Below are 20,624 nucleotides of genomic sequence, written 5' to 3' on the forward strand. Positions count from 1 at the left end.
GGACAGAAGGCTAAGTAGGTTCCCATACCATCATACCCAAACATGCTCCGATGGGAACCAAACTTTGCAAGCATGTGGGAGGGGCTCACCTCCACATGTTTGCAAAGTTTGGTCACAATCAGAGCATGTTTGGTTTGGTAATTAGCGGCCAGTGTGGCTTTTTCAAGTCTCTTGGTGCTTAAGAGACCATGGAAAATCCGGGCCTTCCCCATACCATCGTACCCAAACATGCTCCGATGGGGACCAAACTTTGCAAACATGTGGAGGAGACCCACTCCCACATGCTTGCAAAGTTTGGTCATAATCAGAGCATGTTGGAATTGGTAATTAGCGGCCAGTGTAGATTTTTCAAGTCTCTTGGTGCTTAAGAGGCCATGGAAAATCCGAGCCTTCCCCATACTATTGTACCCAAACATGCTCCGATGGGAACCAAAATTTACAAGCATGTGGGAGGGGCCCACCCGCACATGTTTGCAGAGTTTGGTCACAATCGAAGCATGTTTGGATTGGTAATTAGCGACCAATGTGGATTTTTCAAGTCTCTTGGTGCTTAAGAGGCCATGGTTGAGAAAGTGTGTTTTGATGCACTATAATCGATTGTATTATTATTTCCAATGATTAGTCTAGATCGAGTTTATATCAAGGATTTCGCTCTAGTGAATTGGTCTCTAGTGTTTCCTAAAGTAGTCTAAAGCTAATTTAAGCATGTTTGTTCTAGTCTCCCAAAAAAGTCATTTTATAAGATAAAAACTGCCTACATACATGAGCCTGGACACTTGAGTTTAGAGGCGTGAACCTAGAGATGATGGTTTAGATAACCAAAAAATTTTATAAAGACATTTTTGGTTATTTAAACTCCCTCCTTTTTTTTGTTATCGAGGTATAAACTTATTTACAAAAATTTGGCTGGTACAAATTGTATGGTAACAAATCGCTTAAGAATCATGAGTAGTTATATCCTTACAAATCTTTAAAGTAATAATAATTGGTTGGTATAATATTGGATTTTCCTACCTCTACACTCACGACTACAAGCTCACGTGTCTAGGCTCACATCTCCACACTCACGTATGTAAGCTCATGTGTTCAAACGCACTTCTTTTTCATGGATCCATGAACTCTCTCAATCCAAGAGATGATTTAGCATGATTTTTGGAGTTTGAGATTTTTTGCACTTGATAAGAGCAATTAAATTTCTTATCTTGATTTATGATAATTATACAAGTAATTAAATCTTTTTTATTGAATTTGCATGCTTCTAAGTTGAAAATTCAAACAATACATGAAAAAATATGAAATGCATGAACAACAATTACGTCTCACTTTAATCCACACCTAATGAAGCTTAATACTTATGTTTTCAGAGTGGATCACACTCCTAGTCACAATTGCTAAGCTATTCCTTGACTCAATGCAATGAAATCAAAGTCTTTTGAACTCCAAAATCATGCAAATCACCAAGAAATTATGGATTTCTTTTCTTTTAAGATATAAAACTAAAAAACCTTAATATCATAAAGCTTTAACTCAAAATACATCCAATTTTCCAAAACCGTATATTTTTCAAAGTGTGATCTTCTAATCAATACCACAACATTGAGAAATCCCAATATCTTGGAATGAACAGACGAATGAAGCTACACACTAAACTAGTCCCCGTCAATGGCATCAAATATATTGGAGTCGAGAGCTTATCTTAGCCTTACTAAAACATGCATCCTTGCCTTGAGCCGCAATTATAACTTTTAGATATGGATGCACTAGAGCGCGTACATCATATCACTATGTTGTCACATCGGAATGTTTCATTTCCATTGGATTGAGGGTAGAGCTCTCTATGCCTAGATGGAAGAAAAAAGAGAGCCTTTACTATAATTCTCCTTGACAAAAGGCAAAGGAGAAAGAAGTTATTCGAGATCAAAACCTACAAACAAACATGTCTAATGTGCATTCATCAAGCAAGCAAGATTTAATAACACATACAACAAGAATAGAGAACATAAAAACTTAGCAAGTATTTAATTACAAGGAAATGATTTTCAATCAATGTCAAAAATGACACATATACAAGTGACTAGTTTTCACAAAAGACTTGCCAAACTAAAAAATGACCCAACCTCTAATACTAGTCTTAAGCAAGTATGTACATGAAGTCCTTAGACTTTCCTTGTTTTTAGATTAAGCTCAAAGGTACGACAACTTCGGTAAGATAGCCAAACGTCTTACCATAGGTAGCCATTGCAAAGCGCATGCATAGACGCGTATGTTTTTGTGCTAATGCTAGAGTTTGAGATGAGGAGAGAGAGAGAGAGAGAGAGAGAGAGAGAATACAATTGTTGACAACTATCCCACCAAAGATGATGGTAATTACACATGAAATTTAAAAAAAATGCATTTCTTCCATTGTTTGCACAAACAAAGACAATGAAATACATAGCTAGCCCATCAAATACATTGATCATGCAATGGTCTTGTGTTTCTCCCATAATATTTTCATTACATTGATAAATTCATTGGTTGCTAGGTTGTTAGGAATCAATAAGCAATCAAAATAAGGTACCCTTACACTCAAGCCAGCCCATTGGAAATTCCACACATTGGATAATCATTGTTGTCTCTACATGTTAACCTACAAAGTGGTTAACAAGAGACATGGTCAAAAGTGGGTAATAAGCAAGCCATTGCAAAACCCATGCATGGGCACGCATGCTTTTGGGCTTATGCCAAAGTTTGAGGTATTAAGCGAGGAGAGAGAGAGAGAGAGTGAGAGAATACAATTGTTAACAACTCTCCCACTAAAGACAATGGTAACTACATAAGAAATTGGGAAAAAAAATCCCAAAATGCATTTTTCTTGCAGTTTTTGCACAAACAAAGGCAATGCAATACACAGCTAGCCCATCAAATACATGGATCATGCAATGCCTGATATATACCAAGTTAGTGGTCTTGGCATAATAAACATTTCTCAAGTAATATGTGCATTACATTGCTAAATTCACAGGTTGCTAGGTTGTTAGGAAACTGTAAGCAAACAATAAGGATAATAACTGTTGTCTCTAAAGATAGATTGAGGAACAAGAGCAGCCTTGTTGTAATGGGAGCATGATGATGATGATAAAGTTATTAAATCAGGGTTGAGAACAGAAGTCCTAAAACTATTTTATCAAAATCAATCATGTGACTTTATGGAAGGATGATATTTGCAACCTCACAATACACCTCTTGCAAACATGTCTTGCAGAAGAAAGCATCCCTTGTGCTGCACTCTCAACCCGACCCATCCCTTGGATTCAAAGCACTAAAATCATGTTGCTAGTATTGGGAACAAATGATGATCCTGATGTGTTTTTTTGCTTGTGATTTTGTGCATTGATCCTTGTTGCCTGAAAAAGTCCAATTGTAAAAATCTCCATTGAAGGACCAATGACTCAATCACACCTCCATTATTCCCGCACATTCTCTATATGAGCCGCCTCATCGATAATCCCACATGTTTGACTCTGCTTCACACTCTTCACAGTGTAGCTAATATAAAGGAAAGTACTACCATGCAACCTTCTCATGAAATTAGATAGTACGAGCTCATGCCAAATAACAGTACTGTCAAAGCTTATCCATAAAGAGCATCACTTGAACAGATCACAATTAATGGTCCAATTCATGCATGGCTGCACTTTCTTGTGGTGGATCTGCTCCGTACACATGCTATCATAAAGACATCACAGGTGAAAGGCTATAGCCTACAAACCAAACTTTAGAAGAGCCGACTGGAAAACATCAGCAAAACTTTCTGTCAAATTAGACTCATCCATCTTGAAATTTGCGGTGCACCTTTTGGATGTGGCGTTTACGATGCATTCGACAAGGAAGTAACCGGAGCCCGCAGGTGAGCTCGACTTCTGTGCAAAGAAGAAAAATTTGAAATTCGGTGATTGTCCACCCGAGGCAATGCAATGTATTGACTGTGCTTGCATGTGTCGCAGAAGCGGCTGGGGTCCAGTTAAACTCGTCACAGCTTGTGGTGAGAGTGAGTACTCCTGCCAGAACCAGGAAGGGAAAAAATGATTAGATTATGATTGCAGGAACAATGCATCTAAAAAAACTACAATTTGCATGCCTCTTCAATGCTGAGTCCTGCAAGTAACAGCACCCCAGTCACGGTGGTTGCAACACTAAACATGCATTTGTTTACCTGGGTTGATGCAACTGGAAGCTGCCTCCATTTTTGTTGAAAAGCTGCTGGGCTAAGCACTGGCTTTGCATTCAGGGTAAGTAGAGCAGGAGGTGTCGATGTCAGTGCTGGTGAAGGTGTGGTGGGCAGACCCAATCCGAGTAGATCATCAATAGCCAGGCCGGCTGCAGAAAATGTTGTCGATATGACACCTGATTGTGGAAGGGCTGCTGACTGATGCGGCACAGCGACAAGTGAATTTGAGATGTCTGATGTTGATGAGCTTGGCGCATGGTAAGATGAAGAGCCATTGCTTACTACCACTCCTCTCGTATCCTCTTTTTCGGAGGCACTCAACAGCAGGTCATTATCATTTGCATCCACATGCTGGCCCGACAACATGTTTTCGGAGGACTCTGCCACCGAAGCCATAGTCGACCCATCGTCAGAAAATTCAAATGGACCCCGATGCTCTTTGTCTAAAAACATGTAGGAAGGCTGCACAATTTTAGAAAAGGGATGATTAGAGAAGAACTCTTTTCTTTGCCACAACTTAGTGGCAGAATAGGGCAAGCAAGCATGCATCAATGTCTGCCCAATTAAGTCTGATGCTTGAAAATGAGATATACATGTCCAGCCCCCAAAAGATGAACAAATTGATTGGCAAAATGTGATCTCTTCTCACCTCTTGATAAACAACTGCTAGGCTATTGAACTCATCGAAAATTCGGTCTTTTATCTCACTGCTCTGCATGTCAGCAAACACGGAAACTGCTTGTTTGGGTGGATTGATGACACGCTCAGCTGTTTCTGCTCCATGTTGCAGAAGCCTGTAGTAGAATAATGCCCTGTCATGAACGTCCTGATACAGCAAACCAAAACTGATCCTAAGAGCCGTTTGAAGTGTTAGAAAAAAATAAAATGCCTCCACTTTCAAGTATACTTCTACATTGGAAAGTTAACTGAAACATAGGAGCCTGTTACACCCAAGCCCGGGGCTTGTTAACAGGTTTAACCTGGGGTTAGATTAACCTAGGGGTTGGGTTAAGGCATCTGAAGGGAGGTTTAGTGGTTAATAGACGCATTAGGCCTAACTATAGCACCTGGTTTAAAGGGTAGCTATATAAGTCAATTATTGCCTCAATTGAGGCAGACGCCAAGGCTTATTGCACACGTGAGCTACGTCTCTAGATGATTCTATACTTCCATTATAGGGGTGGGCTCTATGGTTGGGCGGTGAGCTAAATGCCAGGTTCCATGTGTTCCTCAGTAAGAAAGCTAACTGCAAATGGTTTTTCATGACATGGTCCTTATACAGCCCCCGTTACAGAGAAAAAAGACCATCAAATGTTCCAGCAATCCATATGGATACAATGGCATAGAGCAGCTCAATAGAACCTAGTCAACCATGTAGACTAGGGTGGAAGGAAACCATGTAGAAAGAGGAAGATTCCATTTCAAAATCCATAGCTTGAATCGTGTGGACTATGGGCATTAAGTGGGTCTACAAAGCTACACAAATTGGATGGGGCCTCTGATAAATTCAATGCCCAGCTTACTGCCAATGCCTTTACCCGGGCTGTGTTTGTCTCAATCTGAACCTTGCTTACCATTTTGAAGTATCCCAAAGTATATGCAAATCTTCCCACTGTAGTCATCAATCACAGAGAGAGTGAAAAGAATCACCCAAAGTTTAGGTGTCCGTTTTTCCAACACAGGTTCACATGCACAAGTTGAAGAGGAGCAATAAACTTAACCTAAGCCTCTACTGAAAATTGTGTTGGTCATGAAACCTTTGCAAGTACTCAACAAATCCTATATGGGTGGTGGATCCAAACCAAAATCCTTATCTTGCATGTCTGAAAGAATCATCAAATTCAGATGCCAGACCTATCATGCCACAGCTCACTAGCCCCAGCATTACCATCTGCACTTAGTACGCATAGGGTGTTGCGCCAAGCCCTATTGCAACAATGTTGTCATTCTAATCCAAGATGTCCGCCCCCTCGGGGTCAGTGATGGCCACTATCAACAAGCGATCCCTACAAAGCCGACATCTTGCAATGGCTTGGAAACTTCAAAAAATAAAAGCAAACTATTGTGTAGCTAGGTGTGGACATGATTGGATTTTTGTAAACAAACACCACCCTCATGATGGCAGATATGGAGTTTTATGTTCATCCTATGAAAGAAGGGAGCACAGTCCATAGCTCATCAGTGCATCAGATCCACCATAACATTGCCCCATCTCACACGCAAATGATGAGAGCTTGATCTAATGACAATGATTATACAAATGAATTAGTGTGGAACTAGATCTTTCAGCTAGTGAAAGCCCATCTCTGCAAAGAAAGAGAGCTTATATGTGAGGTTGATGAGAGAGAGAAGAAGAAGAAGATTGTATTATCGTCCACTGGGGGCCAAATATGACCCATGGGACCAACAAACTAGTACAAGATATAAAAAAAAATCTCTCCTCCTGTAAATATGAAGGGTAAAACTAGCAAGCTAGTGTGTGGCATAATGTGACTCAAGCTCCTCTCTATGTTTGTTGAGTGATGGATGCCCCCAAAACAGTGGGTGTTATTAACGCCTACGAAAGAAAGGGTCTATGAGACCAACATCCATGAGTAATGTCAAGACAACATGAAAAAAGAAAAACTAGCTGCTGAAAGAAAAATAGAGGGCCAATGTACTACATAGGCCCTAAAGTACAATATAGTGGGCTGTAGAACAGCCTCATGTGTCTGAACTCATAACATGGACCGAGTATCTGGCCTCAATGTCCACTACCCGTGGAAGTGCCTCTTTGTCACTGTAGCAAGTCCTGGATCTGAAGCTGTCGGGTGGAGGGTTTGGGTCTCCGGAGGATGTGTGCTCTCTCGAAGGACTCCCGAGTGCTTGGGGTGCCCACTAAGTGGGGACATCTAGCCCTGTTGTCGTAATTCTGTCCGGGCATATCTTACGTGGGCTGAGTGTCAACCTGAGCTTGTTGGTGAGGGCCAAAAAGGTCAGTGATAGATGTCTCTGCGGTATCCTGCATCTCAGTCTGCTGCCTCAGTAGTCTATCTGTGGTGCCTCAACAGGAAAGAAAGAAAATTATCTTAACGTCTTCAAAAGACCTAGTGTTATGAGACCAAAAATGTGGTACATTTGATTCATGTGTAAACTGAGATCATACACACGAAATAAAAAAAGACCTAACTACCCAATGAAATCAGGCCGGTATACTACGCGGGCCGTGCATGTACTATGAATCAATGAATCAAGGAGTGTGTCATCCTCCCCCACTTCAAGGTACGTAGTGTCATTGTTCACCTAGCTTTATGGAGGAACTGTGCCCTCTCTTTGATGGTGCCATGTGTGAAAGGCACCAACATGTCTTGGGTCCAAGACTTGAGAGATGTACTACTAAGAAACCTGATGTATCACGTGCGTTAAAGGGGTATTTAAAAAACCCCTTAACTATGAATTTTTTTATGAATAAAATAATCGCTTTTTCTTTATAGACTTATGGGTTTTTTTAAAAAAATTGATTAAAAAAACCCTTTCTATGAATGAATTTCTGTAAATTTACCTTAAAATTTTGAATTAAAAAACCCCTTCATTTGAACTCACAATGCTATACTTATATATTTTTAGGTGAACCCCCCTTTATCCAGGATGCGCCCAAATCGAGTGGGCATAAGCGGACTAGCATCAATTAAGCTCAATTTTCAAGCATTGGAGTCTTGAGATTAGGATCTATTTAGAGCAACTTGGCTCCCAATTAACCCAAAATTTTACCCTCTTCTACGAGATCTCGAACTCATCAAAACCCCTTGACTTGGGCACAATTGGAGGCCCTTGATTAAACAATTTTGGACACTGGTTATTAATGTCTTAATTAAGCACACAAATCCGAACATCTTTCGAAGCCACTACTCTAGCTTCACCCTCACGTGTGGAGAGTTGCTCTTTGTCGAGCTTCTCCCGCACTCGTCGTCACACCAATGCCGTTCTTCCTCCAATGGATGGTGCGTGATTAGTGCAATCCTAATCACATCCACACATGCTAAATTAGAGTTGCAAGAAAGATTAGAGAGAATAAACTCTATTGCATGAGTGGGAAGGATTGTTACAAACATAAGAAGTTGGCTTTTATAATTCATAAACCTTTTCTCACTTGGCCACCCGGGAGTAAGTGACCCAAGTCGCCCATGGCCAATTACAAGGCTCTTATAAGTGTTTGGCCTTTCTAGCCGGGTTTCTCATGTTATAACCTTGAGGTACAAGACTTGTGAATGTCTAAGAGCACTTGCAACGTCAAATGACGGGAATTACAATATAAGTGACGCTTGGTACAATGTGTGCAGACGTTATCAGTGAAGAACCATGTTAACCAAAAGTGGCCAACACCCGAATGCCTGCATAATTTCACCCCATCCTCCTTGGGTGAGGTGAGCTCTCTTTGACAAGTCTTGTAACTATCTCATGAAGGGTTCACACTTGTCTATGCTTGTCTTCCTCAAGCATGGCTACCATGATTTCATTTTGAGAGTGGTTTGGCTTCCATTTCTTCACCACCTTAACCCATTTGGAGGTTTCAGCCAGTTCTCAAAATCCTGAAAATCTTTGCACAAACCTGCACTCTCCTCTTTGATCTCAGCCCATCTCTTTCAAGTCCTCTTATAGGACAGAATTTGCTTTAAGAGAATCTAATTCAGCCTGGAGGGCAGCACTTATCTCTTTGACATTGGATGAGTTCCAGTTGTAGGACCTCTCGCAAAGATTCCTCAAACTTCTTGTTTTGCTCGTCTTTCAAGAGGTCAAGTTCCCCTCTAAGCCTAGCAATCTTGTCGTTCTGTTGCATCAAAATCTCCCAAACAATGAGGAATCCATCGTGTATGCTCCGTGCCATTGAGGGAGGCTTGTCTGGTTTATTTGCAACATAGGATTTCATGAGCTGCAAGGCATCTCTCAACTTCCCAAATTTCTCATTGCACCAATTAGAGGGTGTCATGGTAGCCATTTGTGCAGAGAAATTCAAAAAACAAAGAAAATCAAAAATTGAAGACACAGACACATTGAAAAAAGGAAGAAGAGGGGAGGGGCAGGCCGTGGGAAGGGGTTGCAAAATTGGCAGGGCTGAATTTTAAAGCAGAGGAAGGGTGAATCGAAAATTTGAAAGGGGAGAATTGCAATGAGTGGTGAAAATTGAAACAGGCGGCCAGTGCAGCAGTGGCAGCAATGACCTAGAGCCTAGGTCCAGAAGTGTGGAAAAGAGAGGGTGCACATAAATTTTTGTGGGGTTCTTTTTCTTTTTGGTGGGTTTTTTTTTTTTTTTGAGCAAATCACCTGATGAGCATCTGATATAGCAGCTGCAAGTGCTGACCCTAAAATCTTCTGAGTCTCTGGAGGCCTTTTGAAAAAACACTTAGCAACTGCTGTAAGTAGTTCAAGGCGAACCTGCAAAGAGAACATCTTTGTGTTAAGCCACCAAAGTTCGAAATTTAATGAAGATTTTTTTTAAGAAGTTAATAGAGCATCAAATGGGAGCCAAACCCAAGTCTAGCCATGAAACTATATCCTTTACTGAGCAGCCAACCATCCGATAACAGTACAAACATCTGTTCCCATTACATGTATGCATGGTTTGTTGGAGTTGAAGATAGTACCCATGTTTGGCATCAGTGTGGGTACACTTCTAGATTATAATGAAGCCCGATTGGGAAAAGGAAGGGGGATGATGCTTGCACAGGACATTTGCCAAAGGGTGTATTCTTTGAATCACATACAAGAACACAGAGCATTGCTTAAAGAAGCTTGTCCAAGGATCAAACACACATGCTGACTGGATTACCTCTGGTGAATCTTCCTCGGCCCAGCTGTCAACAAAGCCCTCAAGAACATATGGGGCATCTGGCATGTCGGGTGCATATTCTCCTAGCATCCATAGTAAAGCTGCCTTTGCCTTTGACTCTTGGACATGTTGACTACTCACATTGCCCACAACAGCAATGCAGTCATGACTCCATTGTGGATATTTTCGCAACAAATCTTTTACAAGAACCTGCATCAATTCACCTCAAAAAAATTATCTACAGATTTCTCTCTTAACAAGAGAAAGCGTTCTCAACAGGCCTGCCTTTGATATTGAAAGATGTTAATTTAAATAAATTTTGAGCCAACGGGCTCTAGCCCAAGCGGTTGTGACTAGATTTAAATAAATAACTTATTATTCATTTGATTTATATTGACAAAAAAATAAATGACTAAGAATAATTAAGTGATACAAACATTATTGCTAAGAGTTAACAACATATAGATTAATACATGAATACATAAGTTCTTTAAATAATTTCAAGTAACACGTATTGATAATTGAAAAGTGTGTTTCTGTGTGTGTGGGTGCATGCGTACCTGCTTGCATGAGTGTGAGTGTGTGTGTGTGTGTGTGTGCGAGAGAGAGAGAGAGAGAGAGTTAAATTAACGTCTTCAGAAGGTCTATGAGACCCAAAGTATAGTACAATGAATCCATGAGACTACTGAATATTGGAAAAACAAACATCAGAAGGAAAGCACTAACTACCTATTAATTGGTAACCATATGAGTAAAAAAATAGGCTCATAAGGGTACAAGAAAGCCTCAGGCCAACAAGAGAGAGAGAAGGGAGGAGGCATCCTTATCATCACTCCAAAACAGGTAAATAGGGGGGAGGGGGGGGGGGGGGGTGAGAAAGGGAGAGAACATCAATTTTTGGGTATTTTTTCTAACCCCGCCTCAACCCCCCCAACAAAAAAAACTGTTGCTTAAACCTACCTTTTACAGGGGCAGGCCAAAAGCACAACAATTAAAAAACTCCATGAACCCAGCAAAAGCACATGAAGTCTTGCTTGCAGAACATATGCCAATATAAACTTACCAATGTTTCTGCAGTGACGTAGTCCTTCTCCATCTCCAAGAATTGAAGTAGCCTGTCCACTATGGCATTAACGTCATACTGCTGCAAAGCGATCTTTCCAACTGCTCGTATAGACTCACGAGCTATGGCTACATCAACATTTGCAGCATATTCACTGAGCTCTGTCACTGCAAAAACACAACACAGAGAGCTCTCAATACACCCAAGTTTACAGCCCCCGCCCACCAAATTGGTAGGTTTAGGCCCTAAGCTTGCATCTAGCACACAACATTAGATCTCTCTGCCACAACAGTCACACGCAACAATAAACAGCTGACTTACTCCCAGGCTTCACAAACCATCATCTACATCGCTCATAAAATATTTACGTTAGGAATGATTTGACCCATCATTGCACCTGCAAAAGACTACGTAGTCCCAAAATGTGCATTGAAAGATCGCATAGATGAGTAGGCATATTCTGGGATGCGTTGCTACAATACTTCTTAAGGAGGTTGAGTACACATCATACTGACCGTGAACTGATGAAAGTCTTAATCAAGGTTAAGTATGTTAAGTGCACACACTCACGCATGTCCATGCCCAGGCCGTACACTGTAGAAGAACATGGTTTCAGCCATGAGAGAGTGAGAGTGGAAGGAGAGATGGAGAGATCAAGCCATGGTGCCTTGGTGTGTAGACATGGATGGGTGGGGGGGAAGAGAGAGAGAGAGAGAGAGAGAGAGAAGAGATGTGATAACACACACACACGAGAGAGGAGTTACTGCACAACACAAGAAGGATTGTATTATGATAATATTTCCCCCATGTACAATGCTTTATATAGGCACCAAGGCCCTAATATTATGTTTCTCTTCATAAGAGGGTGTTCACACCTAAAGCGTTCATGCTTTCAGCTGGACTATTCACATAACCTTGGCTGGTTAGATGAGCATGTATTTTATCATACCAAGCTCTTGGAGCTTGCTTTAACCCAAACAATGCTTTGTGTAACCTGCATACCTTATGTTCCTCACCACGAACTACAAAACCAATGGTTTGATTTACATATACTTTCTCCTGTAAATCCCCATTTAAGAATGCAATTTTGATGTCCAATTGATGCACTTTCCATCCTTTATGTGCAGCCAATGCAATCACTGCTCTTATTGTGGTCATTCTCGAAGTAGGAGCAAAAGTCTCTTCATAATCTATTTCCTTTTTCTGGGAGTAGCCTTTAGCCACAAGTCTTGCTTTGTACCTGTCAATAGTACCATCAGACTTCCTTTTGACTTTGTACACCCACTTTGTTCCAATGACATGCTTGCCTTTAGGCAATTCCACAAGATCCCAAGTATTGTTCTTCATGATAGAAGAAATTTCAGCTTGCATAGCTTGCACCCAATGCTCATTCTCATGAGCTTCTTCATAAGAAGAAGGCTCTTCTGAATCAAAGAGACCACCCATGGCTAATGCAGACTCCCCACGATGTATATTCAATGCATGGCTAGAACTAGCCCTTGTTCTACCTGTGAGTGGAGCTGCAAGTTTGCTTTCTTGCAAAGTTTTCAGCAACCATCTTGGCACTGACTTGGCTGTGTTTGGCTGTTTGCTCTTCCCTGACAAGATCTTCCACTTCTTCCATAGAAGGGGGTTGAATGGCTGGCTGTTCCACATGTTCTACATGAGGATTTTCTTGTGCAGGGGCTGGCTGATCTGAATCCCTCTAATTGCAATGGGTAATAGTCCATCAAACATGTCCTGTATGCCTGTATCATTACTTTTATATAAGCTGTACATGGGCTGTTCTGAATTTTCAGCAAATACACATCGCTACTGACAAAAATCCTTCGTGTTGTTGGATTATAAAGACGGTATCCTTTGCTCTCAATGCTGTAGCCCACAAAAATGCATTTCATTGCTTTGTCATCTAGCTTTGTTCGGAGTTGTTCTGGCACACCTGTTCAACACATGAGTTGCACACATTATAGCTTCCATCTAAAAATTGTGAGGCAACTTTTGTGCTTTCACCATGCATCTTGCCATCTCCATGAGAGATCTATTTTTCCTCTCAGCTACACCATTCTGCTGCGGTGTATAAGGCACAGTACATTGGTGTTTGATGCCCTTTTGAAGCATATAATCCTTGAATGCATTTGACATGTATTCTCCACCTCTATCTGAGCGGAGTGTTTGGACTTTACATCCACACATATTTTCAACCATTGCTACAAAGTGTCGAAAGCATGCAAACACCTCTGCTTTCGCTTTCAAAGGGTAAACCCAAGCAAACCTAGAGTAGTCATCAATGAATGTGACGAAGTAAAGATGCCCCCCCTGTGGATGGTGTCCGCATTGGACCACATACATCACTAAGTATGAACTGTAATTTACTTTCAGCTCTAACAGCTCCATCTTTGGGGAATGGTTTTCGTTGCATCTTTCCCAAAATACACCCCTCACATACATGTCTTGGTGGAGACTCAAGAGGCGGCATATTATCAACCATATGATGCTTCTGCAAAAGCATCAAACTCCGAAAATTTACATGCCCAAAGCGAGCATGCCATAGCTCTGTGCTTTGTCATCAGAAGAGTCTGCTACTGCATTGCCTGCTTCTTTCCTTTTCTCTTTTGCAATCCGCTTCCTACATTCACTGATGTAGTGTCAAGGCTTATGGTAGTAGTGACATTTGCCCTTCTTTTTGGGCTTGTTTGCATCCCCTTTGTCAGACTTTTCACCACCAGAAGAGGGCCGTCCGCCTTGCTAGACTGTTGTCCCCCATGCTTAAAGCTCTTTGCTTTACCCTTATCCTTGGCTGTAAATGCCTTGTCTCCACCACGGTTGCTCGCTAAGTTTGCTCTTGTTTGCTCTTCCTGTAAGAGTGACGGGATCACCCACCAGCTGTTCAAAAGTGACGGGATCACCATCTCCTCTCATAGAGAGGTTGAGAGAGGTGTGAAAGCCCAAGTAGGAAGGTGGTAAAGAATGAAGAGTGTTGGTGTGACCAACTGTCTGTATGGGATAACCTCATCAATGTTGAGCAATTGTTCCTACAAATCTTTCACTTTGGTGAGATGATCTGCCATGGAATCACCCTCATCCATAGAAAGAAGATCCAATTGCCTCTTCAAGTAGGCAACTCTTGCCTCGTTGCATACCTGATACATTGCTTCCAATGTGTCCCATGCAAGCTTCGATGTCTTGCAAGAACGAATGTGCGGAATAATAGTCCTTTTCACTGAAAGGGCTATCAATGACATGGCTTGTGCATCCCTAGAGTCCCATCTCTTCTGCTCTTGTGTGGGAGCAGGTTCTACTTCACGAGCTCTTTGAGCACCTCCCCATTGAGGCGTGGCTGGCTGTATGGTAAGTGGGCTGTGTCATCACCACACATGATGCCCCAAAGCCCTTTGGCTACCAGCAAATTACGGATCATGAAACTCCAGAAGGAGTAGTTAGATCCATCCAACTTGTCCTCCTCGGTGAGCACACCAAATACATTTGTAGCATTTTGAGCCATGTCAACAAAATATACCTACAAGCAAACCAAGCACCAATGTGCACTACTAGGCAACCAAATGTCCTATGCAAATGTTTGCCTGCAAATTGAAGCAAGTGTAAACCTGCACCAAATTGTCCAATTACACACAATGTGTATACATATGCGACAAATCACAGCTGTAATGCCCAATTGCATGCTCCAATCTAAAAAGCCCCAATTTTTATGCACTCCAATCACTTCAATGTGCAGTTAATTGGCCAATTTTCACAAAAGCCCCAAATTTTTGAAACTGAAAGAGACTCAATTTGCTGATTTTGACCTCAATTTGAAAAACCCCCAATTTGCAAGCAAAGCAACCTATCCAATTTTTCAATTTGGCCTCAAATTGGGAAATCCCCCAAATTGCCTGAACCTTGGATCACCTGCAAGTTTTCAAATTTTCCTGGCAATCTCCCAAAATTTGTTGAACCTGGCAATCCCCCCAAAACATGTAAGTACCTTGAAAACAAGTACCTGCACCTGGAGGGACAGTACTGATGTGCAGGCGGACGAACTGCACACAAGAAGAGGCGAAAACGGGCGGACAGAGGGCTTGGGCGCTGAGTTGCAACGGACGGAGGACCTGGGTGGCGGAGCAGTGGCGGACGTGGGCTCTGGGCGGCGGAGCAAGGACGGTCGACGGTGGCGGTCCTGGCTCCAATAGAGCTGCTGGCCGAGAGGGGCGGCGGCAGTGATGGGCGAACTAGCGCTGCTGGTCGGGAGGCGCGTAGAGGCGGCGGCGGCCGCCTGGGCACTACCGCAACTGGCTCGGCGGGGCGGTGGTTGCCTGCGCAGTAACGCCGCCGGCAGGGTTGGGCGGAGGCGGCTGACTGGGCTGGGCGCCGAAAGGCAGACGACGGACGGAATCTGCAACTTTGACGAAAATTTGTAGGCGACGGATCCAGCCGACGGAAATTCACAGTTTGCTGCAGATTTCAGGGATAGAAATCCACAGGCAGTCCCAGCTCTGATACCAATTGTTGGTGTTGGACTCACGCACTCACACACACAAACCTGCACATTAGGATTAGGTGCAGGATGGAGAAGCTCACACAGAAATGAGAGAGAGAGAGAGAGCCAAAAGTGTGGTAGCCACAACATGCAAGTCAACCCTTGCATGTGTGTCACATCCATATAATGTAGAAGTACAAAATATTTTATGTAGAGTGTCCTTTCACACTTGATATCCAAGGGGAAAAACCACATTGGAAAAAGTTCCCTTGGTTAAGTCCTGTTCACACATAGCACTACCATAAGTGAGCATATGCGTACAATGCTTCTCCCAGTCTAACACTAGGAGCGCTTGGGCCATGAAGGTTGAGATTGTTATGGCCTATGAGGAGGAAAGTGAGGGGCTAGCCCTTCAGGTCTCTCACCTTCACATCTCGTCAGTACCAGTCCCAGCCCCATCTACTGATCATTGGATTCTAGGTTCATGCAAGAGAAGGGAGATTTGTGGCAGCATTGCAGCCTGGCACATTTGGAGAGCTCGCTACAACAAAGTCATCGAAGGCACCCACACTCCACATGCGGAGTCCATCACGAGCATTTGGCTCGACCTCATTCATACCCTCCACGGCCAATGGGGGAAGTTGCAAGGTGGCTTTGACCATATGCAGAAGCAGCAGAAAGCAATCTTGAGGCTCTCGTGAACTCGCCCTTTCCTCACAGATAGAGGTGGTCAGCCTACTTGGCACTACGAACCACCGGTGTAGTTATTCCCTCCCCCACCCCCTGTATGAGATAGCCTTCTCCTCATAGAGCAGCCAGCCGAAGGAGAAGTGCATCTTTCTCCCCCTCTTGTTTTTTGATCCTTGCCCGTACATGGAGGCGAGTTTGCATCTAGCCCTTCGAGGTTGTATTTGGCCCTTCAAAGCTATTTTTGTCAACTAATAGAAGAATCTTGTTTCCAGAAAAAAAAAAAGAACATAATGATGCCAACACCTGAAACTCTCATATCAAGCCTAATCAAGAGCTTGACCATAAATAATGCATACATCATTCTATCCATAGACAAACCTTCCTAGCTCTTAAGTAGGGAAGTAAGATAAAAAGGAGCCAAGCATTCTATACAAACAAGGCTTACAAAAAGAAATCCAAAATATTCAGATTTTGGGACACATCCTAGGCAAGGAACCTTGACTCACAAAAAAAAAAAAACTTGAAAGCCCAATCATAATCTTCCTCATTAAGAGAAAGATTTTCCATGACAGTGAGGGCTTTGTCTTCGGCTATTGTAGATGCTTCAACTTCACCTTCTTCTTCATGCTCTTGCACCATGTTTGCATAATCTGGTCCTTCTTTCCGGTTTGCCTTTCATCTTGAAGTGGAAGGCTTTCTCTGATTTAGGTGTTGCTTCAATCAGCTCTCTAAGATGACGATCTTCATCAATAAGAACTGCTATCAGCTCATCATATTCCATCTGGCCAGCCATCCTTAGTACTGGAAGGATCTCATTTTGCTTTGAAATCCCTTTTATGATGGTGAATAGGACGGCTTTCAAATCACCTTCATCAACTTGTGCTTTGATGGTAGTAAGTTGTTGAATGATTGAGGTAAGTTGCTCAAATGTTCACCCAATGTCTGATTCTCATTGTCACCATTTGGCCACCCATTTGGTCTATCTCCATTTCTGGTGCCACTTATATGGAACTGCCACTTCATAGAGCGGCCAGATTTGTGCCATGTTCACATGAGGCCAGGCCCGTGTCTCATGTGAAAGGGCTAGTTACTTTGTGTCACGTGGATGGGAGCCAGTTTCGTGCCACCCATGTGTGACCAAGATTGTGTCATATGGACGGGAGCCTGTATCGTGCCACACGTGTATGCCCAAGACAGTATCTTGTCCATGTGATTGTCGCTCCATGGAAGGACCCATGTTTGTACCGCGTCTTGCCTATGGAACTGTCACTTCATAGGAAGGCCACGGTTTTCACATTCTATCGCGCCAAATTCATGCTCGACTAGAATGTTTTGTACAAGTTTCATGAAAGGGAGATTTTGTCCATTACATGTGCACGTGCATCCATCTTTGCATGTCTGAAACTCTTGTTGCATGACTTGTATTTGTGTATTTGCCTGCTATGATGTGCCACTTACTGAGCAAGGACGTCTACCAGTGAGTAGCGAAGCTTGCCCCTGTCTTCTAACATGTTTTGTTGCATGTGAACAGGTGGTAAGTATGGTGTATTCATTTATTTTAATATTATTATTCTAGCCTTTGAATTTATAAGGCTTGCAAGTTCACACATAATAGTAAGTGGGTGGACGATATTTTAAAGTGACCAAGGCCTAACTTATTGGGGTGCCCAAAAATTCATTTCAAGAAAGTTTAGTGTAAACAAGACTAATCCTACATGGGGCATTGATTGTAATTGTGTGGGTATGTGCATGTGCACGCACACGGGTGAAACCACGACCCCTTGGCATGCACCCTGCTCAACTTTGGCACTACTCATAAATGGGGGCCACTGATATTTTTGTATTCTTCTAACGTGCATGTGCGCCTTTTTCTTGTGTGTGTGTGTGTGGGGAGGGGGAGGGGTGTATATTATATATGTAGCTCAGATCAAGCAGATTCCATGTAAGACACACAGCATAATTAATCAAAGCACGTCATGTAGATGCAGCAAGACTGACAACAAAGGAAGGCAACTGAGCTTAGAGAATTTCAGTGGAGGTTAAAAGCTGCATTGACTTCATCAAAATTGTGATGCATCAGGCCGCCATAGCATGCAATACCAAAAAGAAAAACCAATCTCCTTTGTTACCTATAACAAGTAAAGCACAAAAAAGAATCATATACCTACACATCGAGTCTATGAACAAAAGCTCCTACCCACAAGAGCCTAATGTAGCGAATGTAACATGCACCAAATCACACGCAAGCTTGCATATAAGGAAAACTGTGACAACACTCACCTATCTCGTACGTGTTGTTTTCGTTTGCCACAGCAGTAAGCATCTCTAGCTTCAACTTCTTTATATATGAGGGATCACTATAGCGACAGTAGAAATGTTTGTAGTCTGAGGAAAACAGAATAGGTGCTCGCATCACCAACAAATGAAGATGGCATAAAACAGCATAAGACTGCTCTGAGCTTCCTGAGCTGACCAAAGTCATCAATGGGGCCTTGATTCTTTCATAGACCTGTCAGAAAGAAAGAAATTTATATTAAATGGGGCCTGAAGGCTGACGGCTGAAACAAGGGGATGGCGACCCTATCTCCCCACCTCACCCCATCACACACGCACACACAACCCAAAAAAAAAAAAGAAGAAGAAGAAGAAGGTGCTGTAGGGAAAACTTCTAAAGTGGCCTTTCCACATGCCCAGCCACCTGGCCAGGCGTCGAGTTCATGGCCAGGGCTGATTCTGGCCACCAGGGCTACAATGACCTGCACCGCCTTTGTCCATGCTGAAATCTGCCCTTCAACACCTCATAATCACTGCCTCCCTTGTCCCTTTGAAGAGTTAAACCCTCACGGTTGTAATTGTGTGACAAACACTAGGTTACTTCAGTCACTAGGGCCAAGACAATGTGTAAGTAATGTTTCAGGTCCTGTAGCTCAAAGGTTTGGCATTGTTCGTCGTCAACACGGCTACCGTCTTCGTCCTCCGCTTTGTGTTCGGCTTCTTCAACCATGCCGCATTCCTCCTTGCCAATCTTTGCTACTTCAAGAGCTCCACAGTACTCCCCGGAAAATCATTCATGATGGTATTAGGGTTAGCATAGAACAGCAGCTATGGAGGCTTGAAGATATCCATGGTGGTGTGTGTAGAAGAGACATATAGCTTCAAGTAGAGAGAGATGAACCTTCAAGCCATGGCAATGGTTGCAGAGGTGAAGAGAGAGTAAGAGAGTAACAAACTCAAATGGAGAAACTTGAAAGCAAGAGAATGTGATTGCACGACTCAATGAGATGATTGATTGATTGATGAGTACACGCTTTATAGGCTGTAAGACTTATCTTTTGACTCAAGGGAATCACACACACATACTAGACAAGTCACACATGGCACACTTATCTTATCCACACGTACAAGTGGTGGGTTCACACACACTAACACACTTAGCCCTTTTAGGGTCTATTCACACACACACGTGTGGGTACACGAATAGGTGGACATGTACACAATGGGTACACACACAGAGACTAACTAATGGGGGACCTAGAACGACAGACCAACACTTCAAAAATACCAGACAGAGCTTTGAAAGCACAACGGAAGAAACACAAATACAATAATGACACCACACGGCCGGCCCCCCTGTAGGAACTTCTTTATTCAGATAGAAGCTTTTACAAGAAACCAAGGTGCAGGTGCAAACTTGCACCGGATTTTCCACAAACATAGTTGCCAGGAAACACGTTTCCTTCAGGGTAGGAAACGTTACAAGGAAACGTTTCTTTCATGCATTTTTTTTTTAACTTGTTTTTTTTGGCCCCAAATCCAACGTCTGAAAATTGCGAATATTTCGATAAAGACGTTTCTCTGTTTCCGTACGCCGCTCTCCCTCAACGTCAACATCGAGCTTTGTGCGGTCCCTGTTTGTAATGAAAGTTTTCATTGTTCAAACTTCATGCCACTTGCAAAGTGCTATGTCAGTGACCAGTGTGTACTTTGCAAATTGTTACAACTTACAGTCTCACATGTAGGCTTCAAATTGATGTTTCCATGTATTCTATGCATTCACTGTTATTTTTACATATTTTATATAGTATATATTTGAAATTTTGTACATGCAAAAACCTGTAGGTAAGAAACTTTGGGCTGATTTTACGAAACCCGTTTGAAACTTTTAGGAAACCTGTTTCAAACAACCCCCTTACTACTATGTCCACCACAAAGCATCAGCAGCACTCTTGCCCAAATAACAGTTCCAAAACCTATCCAAAAACAGCGTCTCAAAACAGTCCGTGAATCAGCCCCAAATCTGCCCGTAACAAGGCCAGAACTGTGAGAGTGAAGAACACCAACTGTAGCCACAAGTGTGGCTGAGTGTACGATTACCGTGTTG

At 42.5% G+C, this 20,624-nt stretch overlaps 1 protein-coding gene across 1 annotated transcript in view; it reads right to left on the reverse strand.

Annotated features, from left to right (window-relative positions):
- Window positions 1-3,112: 3,112 nt before the first annotated feature.
- LOC147639912 (adaptin family protein) overlaps window positions 3,113-20,624 on the reverse strand; it is a 103,127-nt gene continuing 85,615 nt past the window's right edge. Inside the window, exons 5-11 of the mRNA XM_086775278.1 lie at window positions 18,524-18,752; window positions 11,080-11,246; window positions 10,017-10,226; window positions 9,512-9,622; window positions 4,860-5,036; window positions 4,196-4,672; window positions 3,113-4,040 (exon numbers count right to left, since the gene is read on the reverse strand). Coding sequence (XP_086631404.1) covers window positions 3,744-4,040; window positions 4,196-4,672; window positions 4,860-5,036; window positions 9,512-9,622; window positions 10,017-10,226; window positions 11,080-11,246; window positions 18,524-18,752 — 1,668 coding nt within the window. The 3' untranslated portion in view covers window positions 3,113-3,743. The remainder of the gene's footprint in view (window positions 4,041-4,195; window positions 4,673-4,859; window positions 5,037-9,511; window positions 9,623-10,016; window positions 10,227-11,079; window positions 11,247-18,523; window positions 18,753-20,624) is intronic.

This window comes from Cibotium barometz, chromosome 3 (genome assembly GCF_041138505.1).
Source record: "Cibotium barometz isolate CiBa-2024 chromosome 3, ASM4113850v1, whole genome shotgun sequence".
In the NCBI taxonomy this organism is placed as follows: domain Eukaryota; kingdom Viridiplantae; phylum Streptophyta; class Polypodiopsida; order Cyatheales; family Cibotiaceae; genus Cibotium; species Cibotium barometz.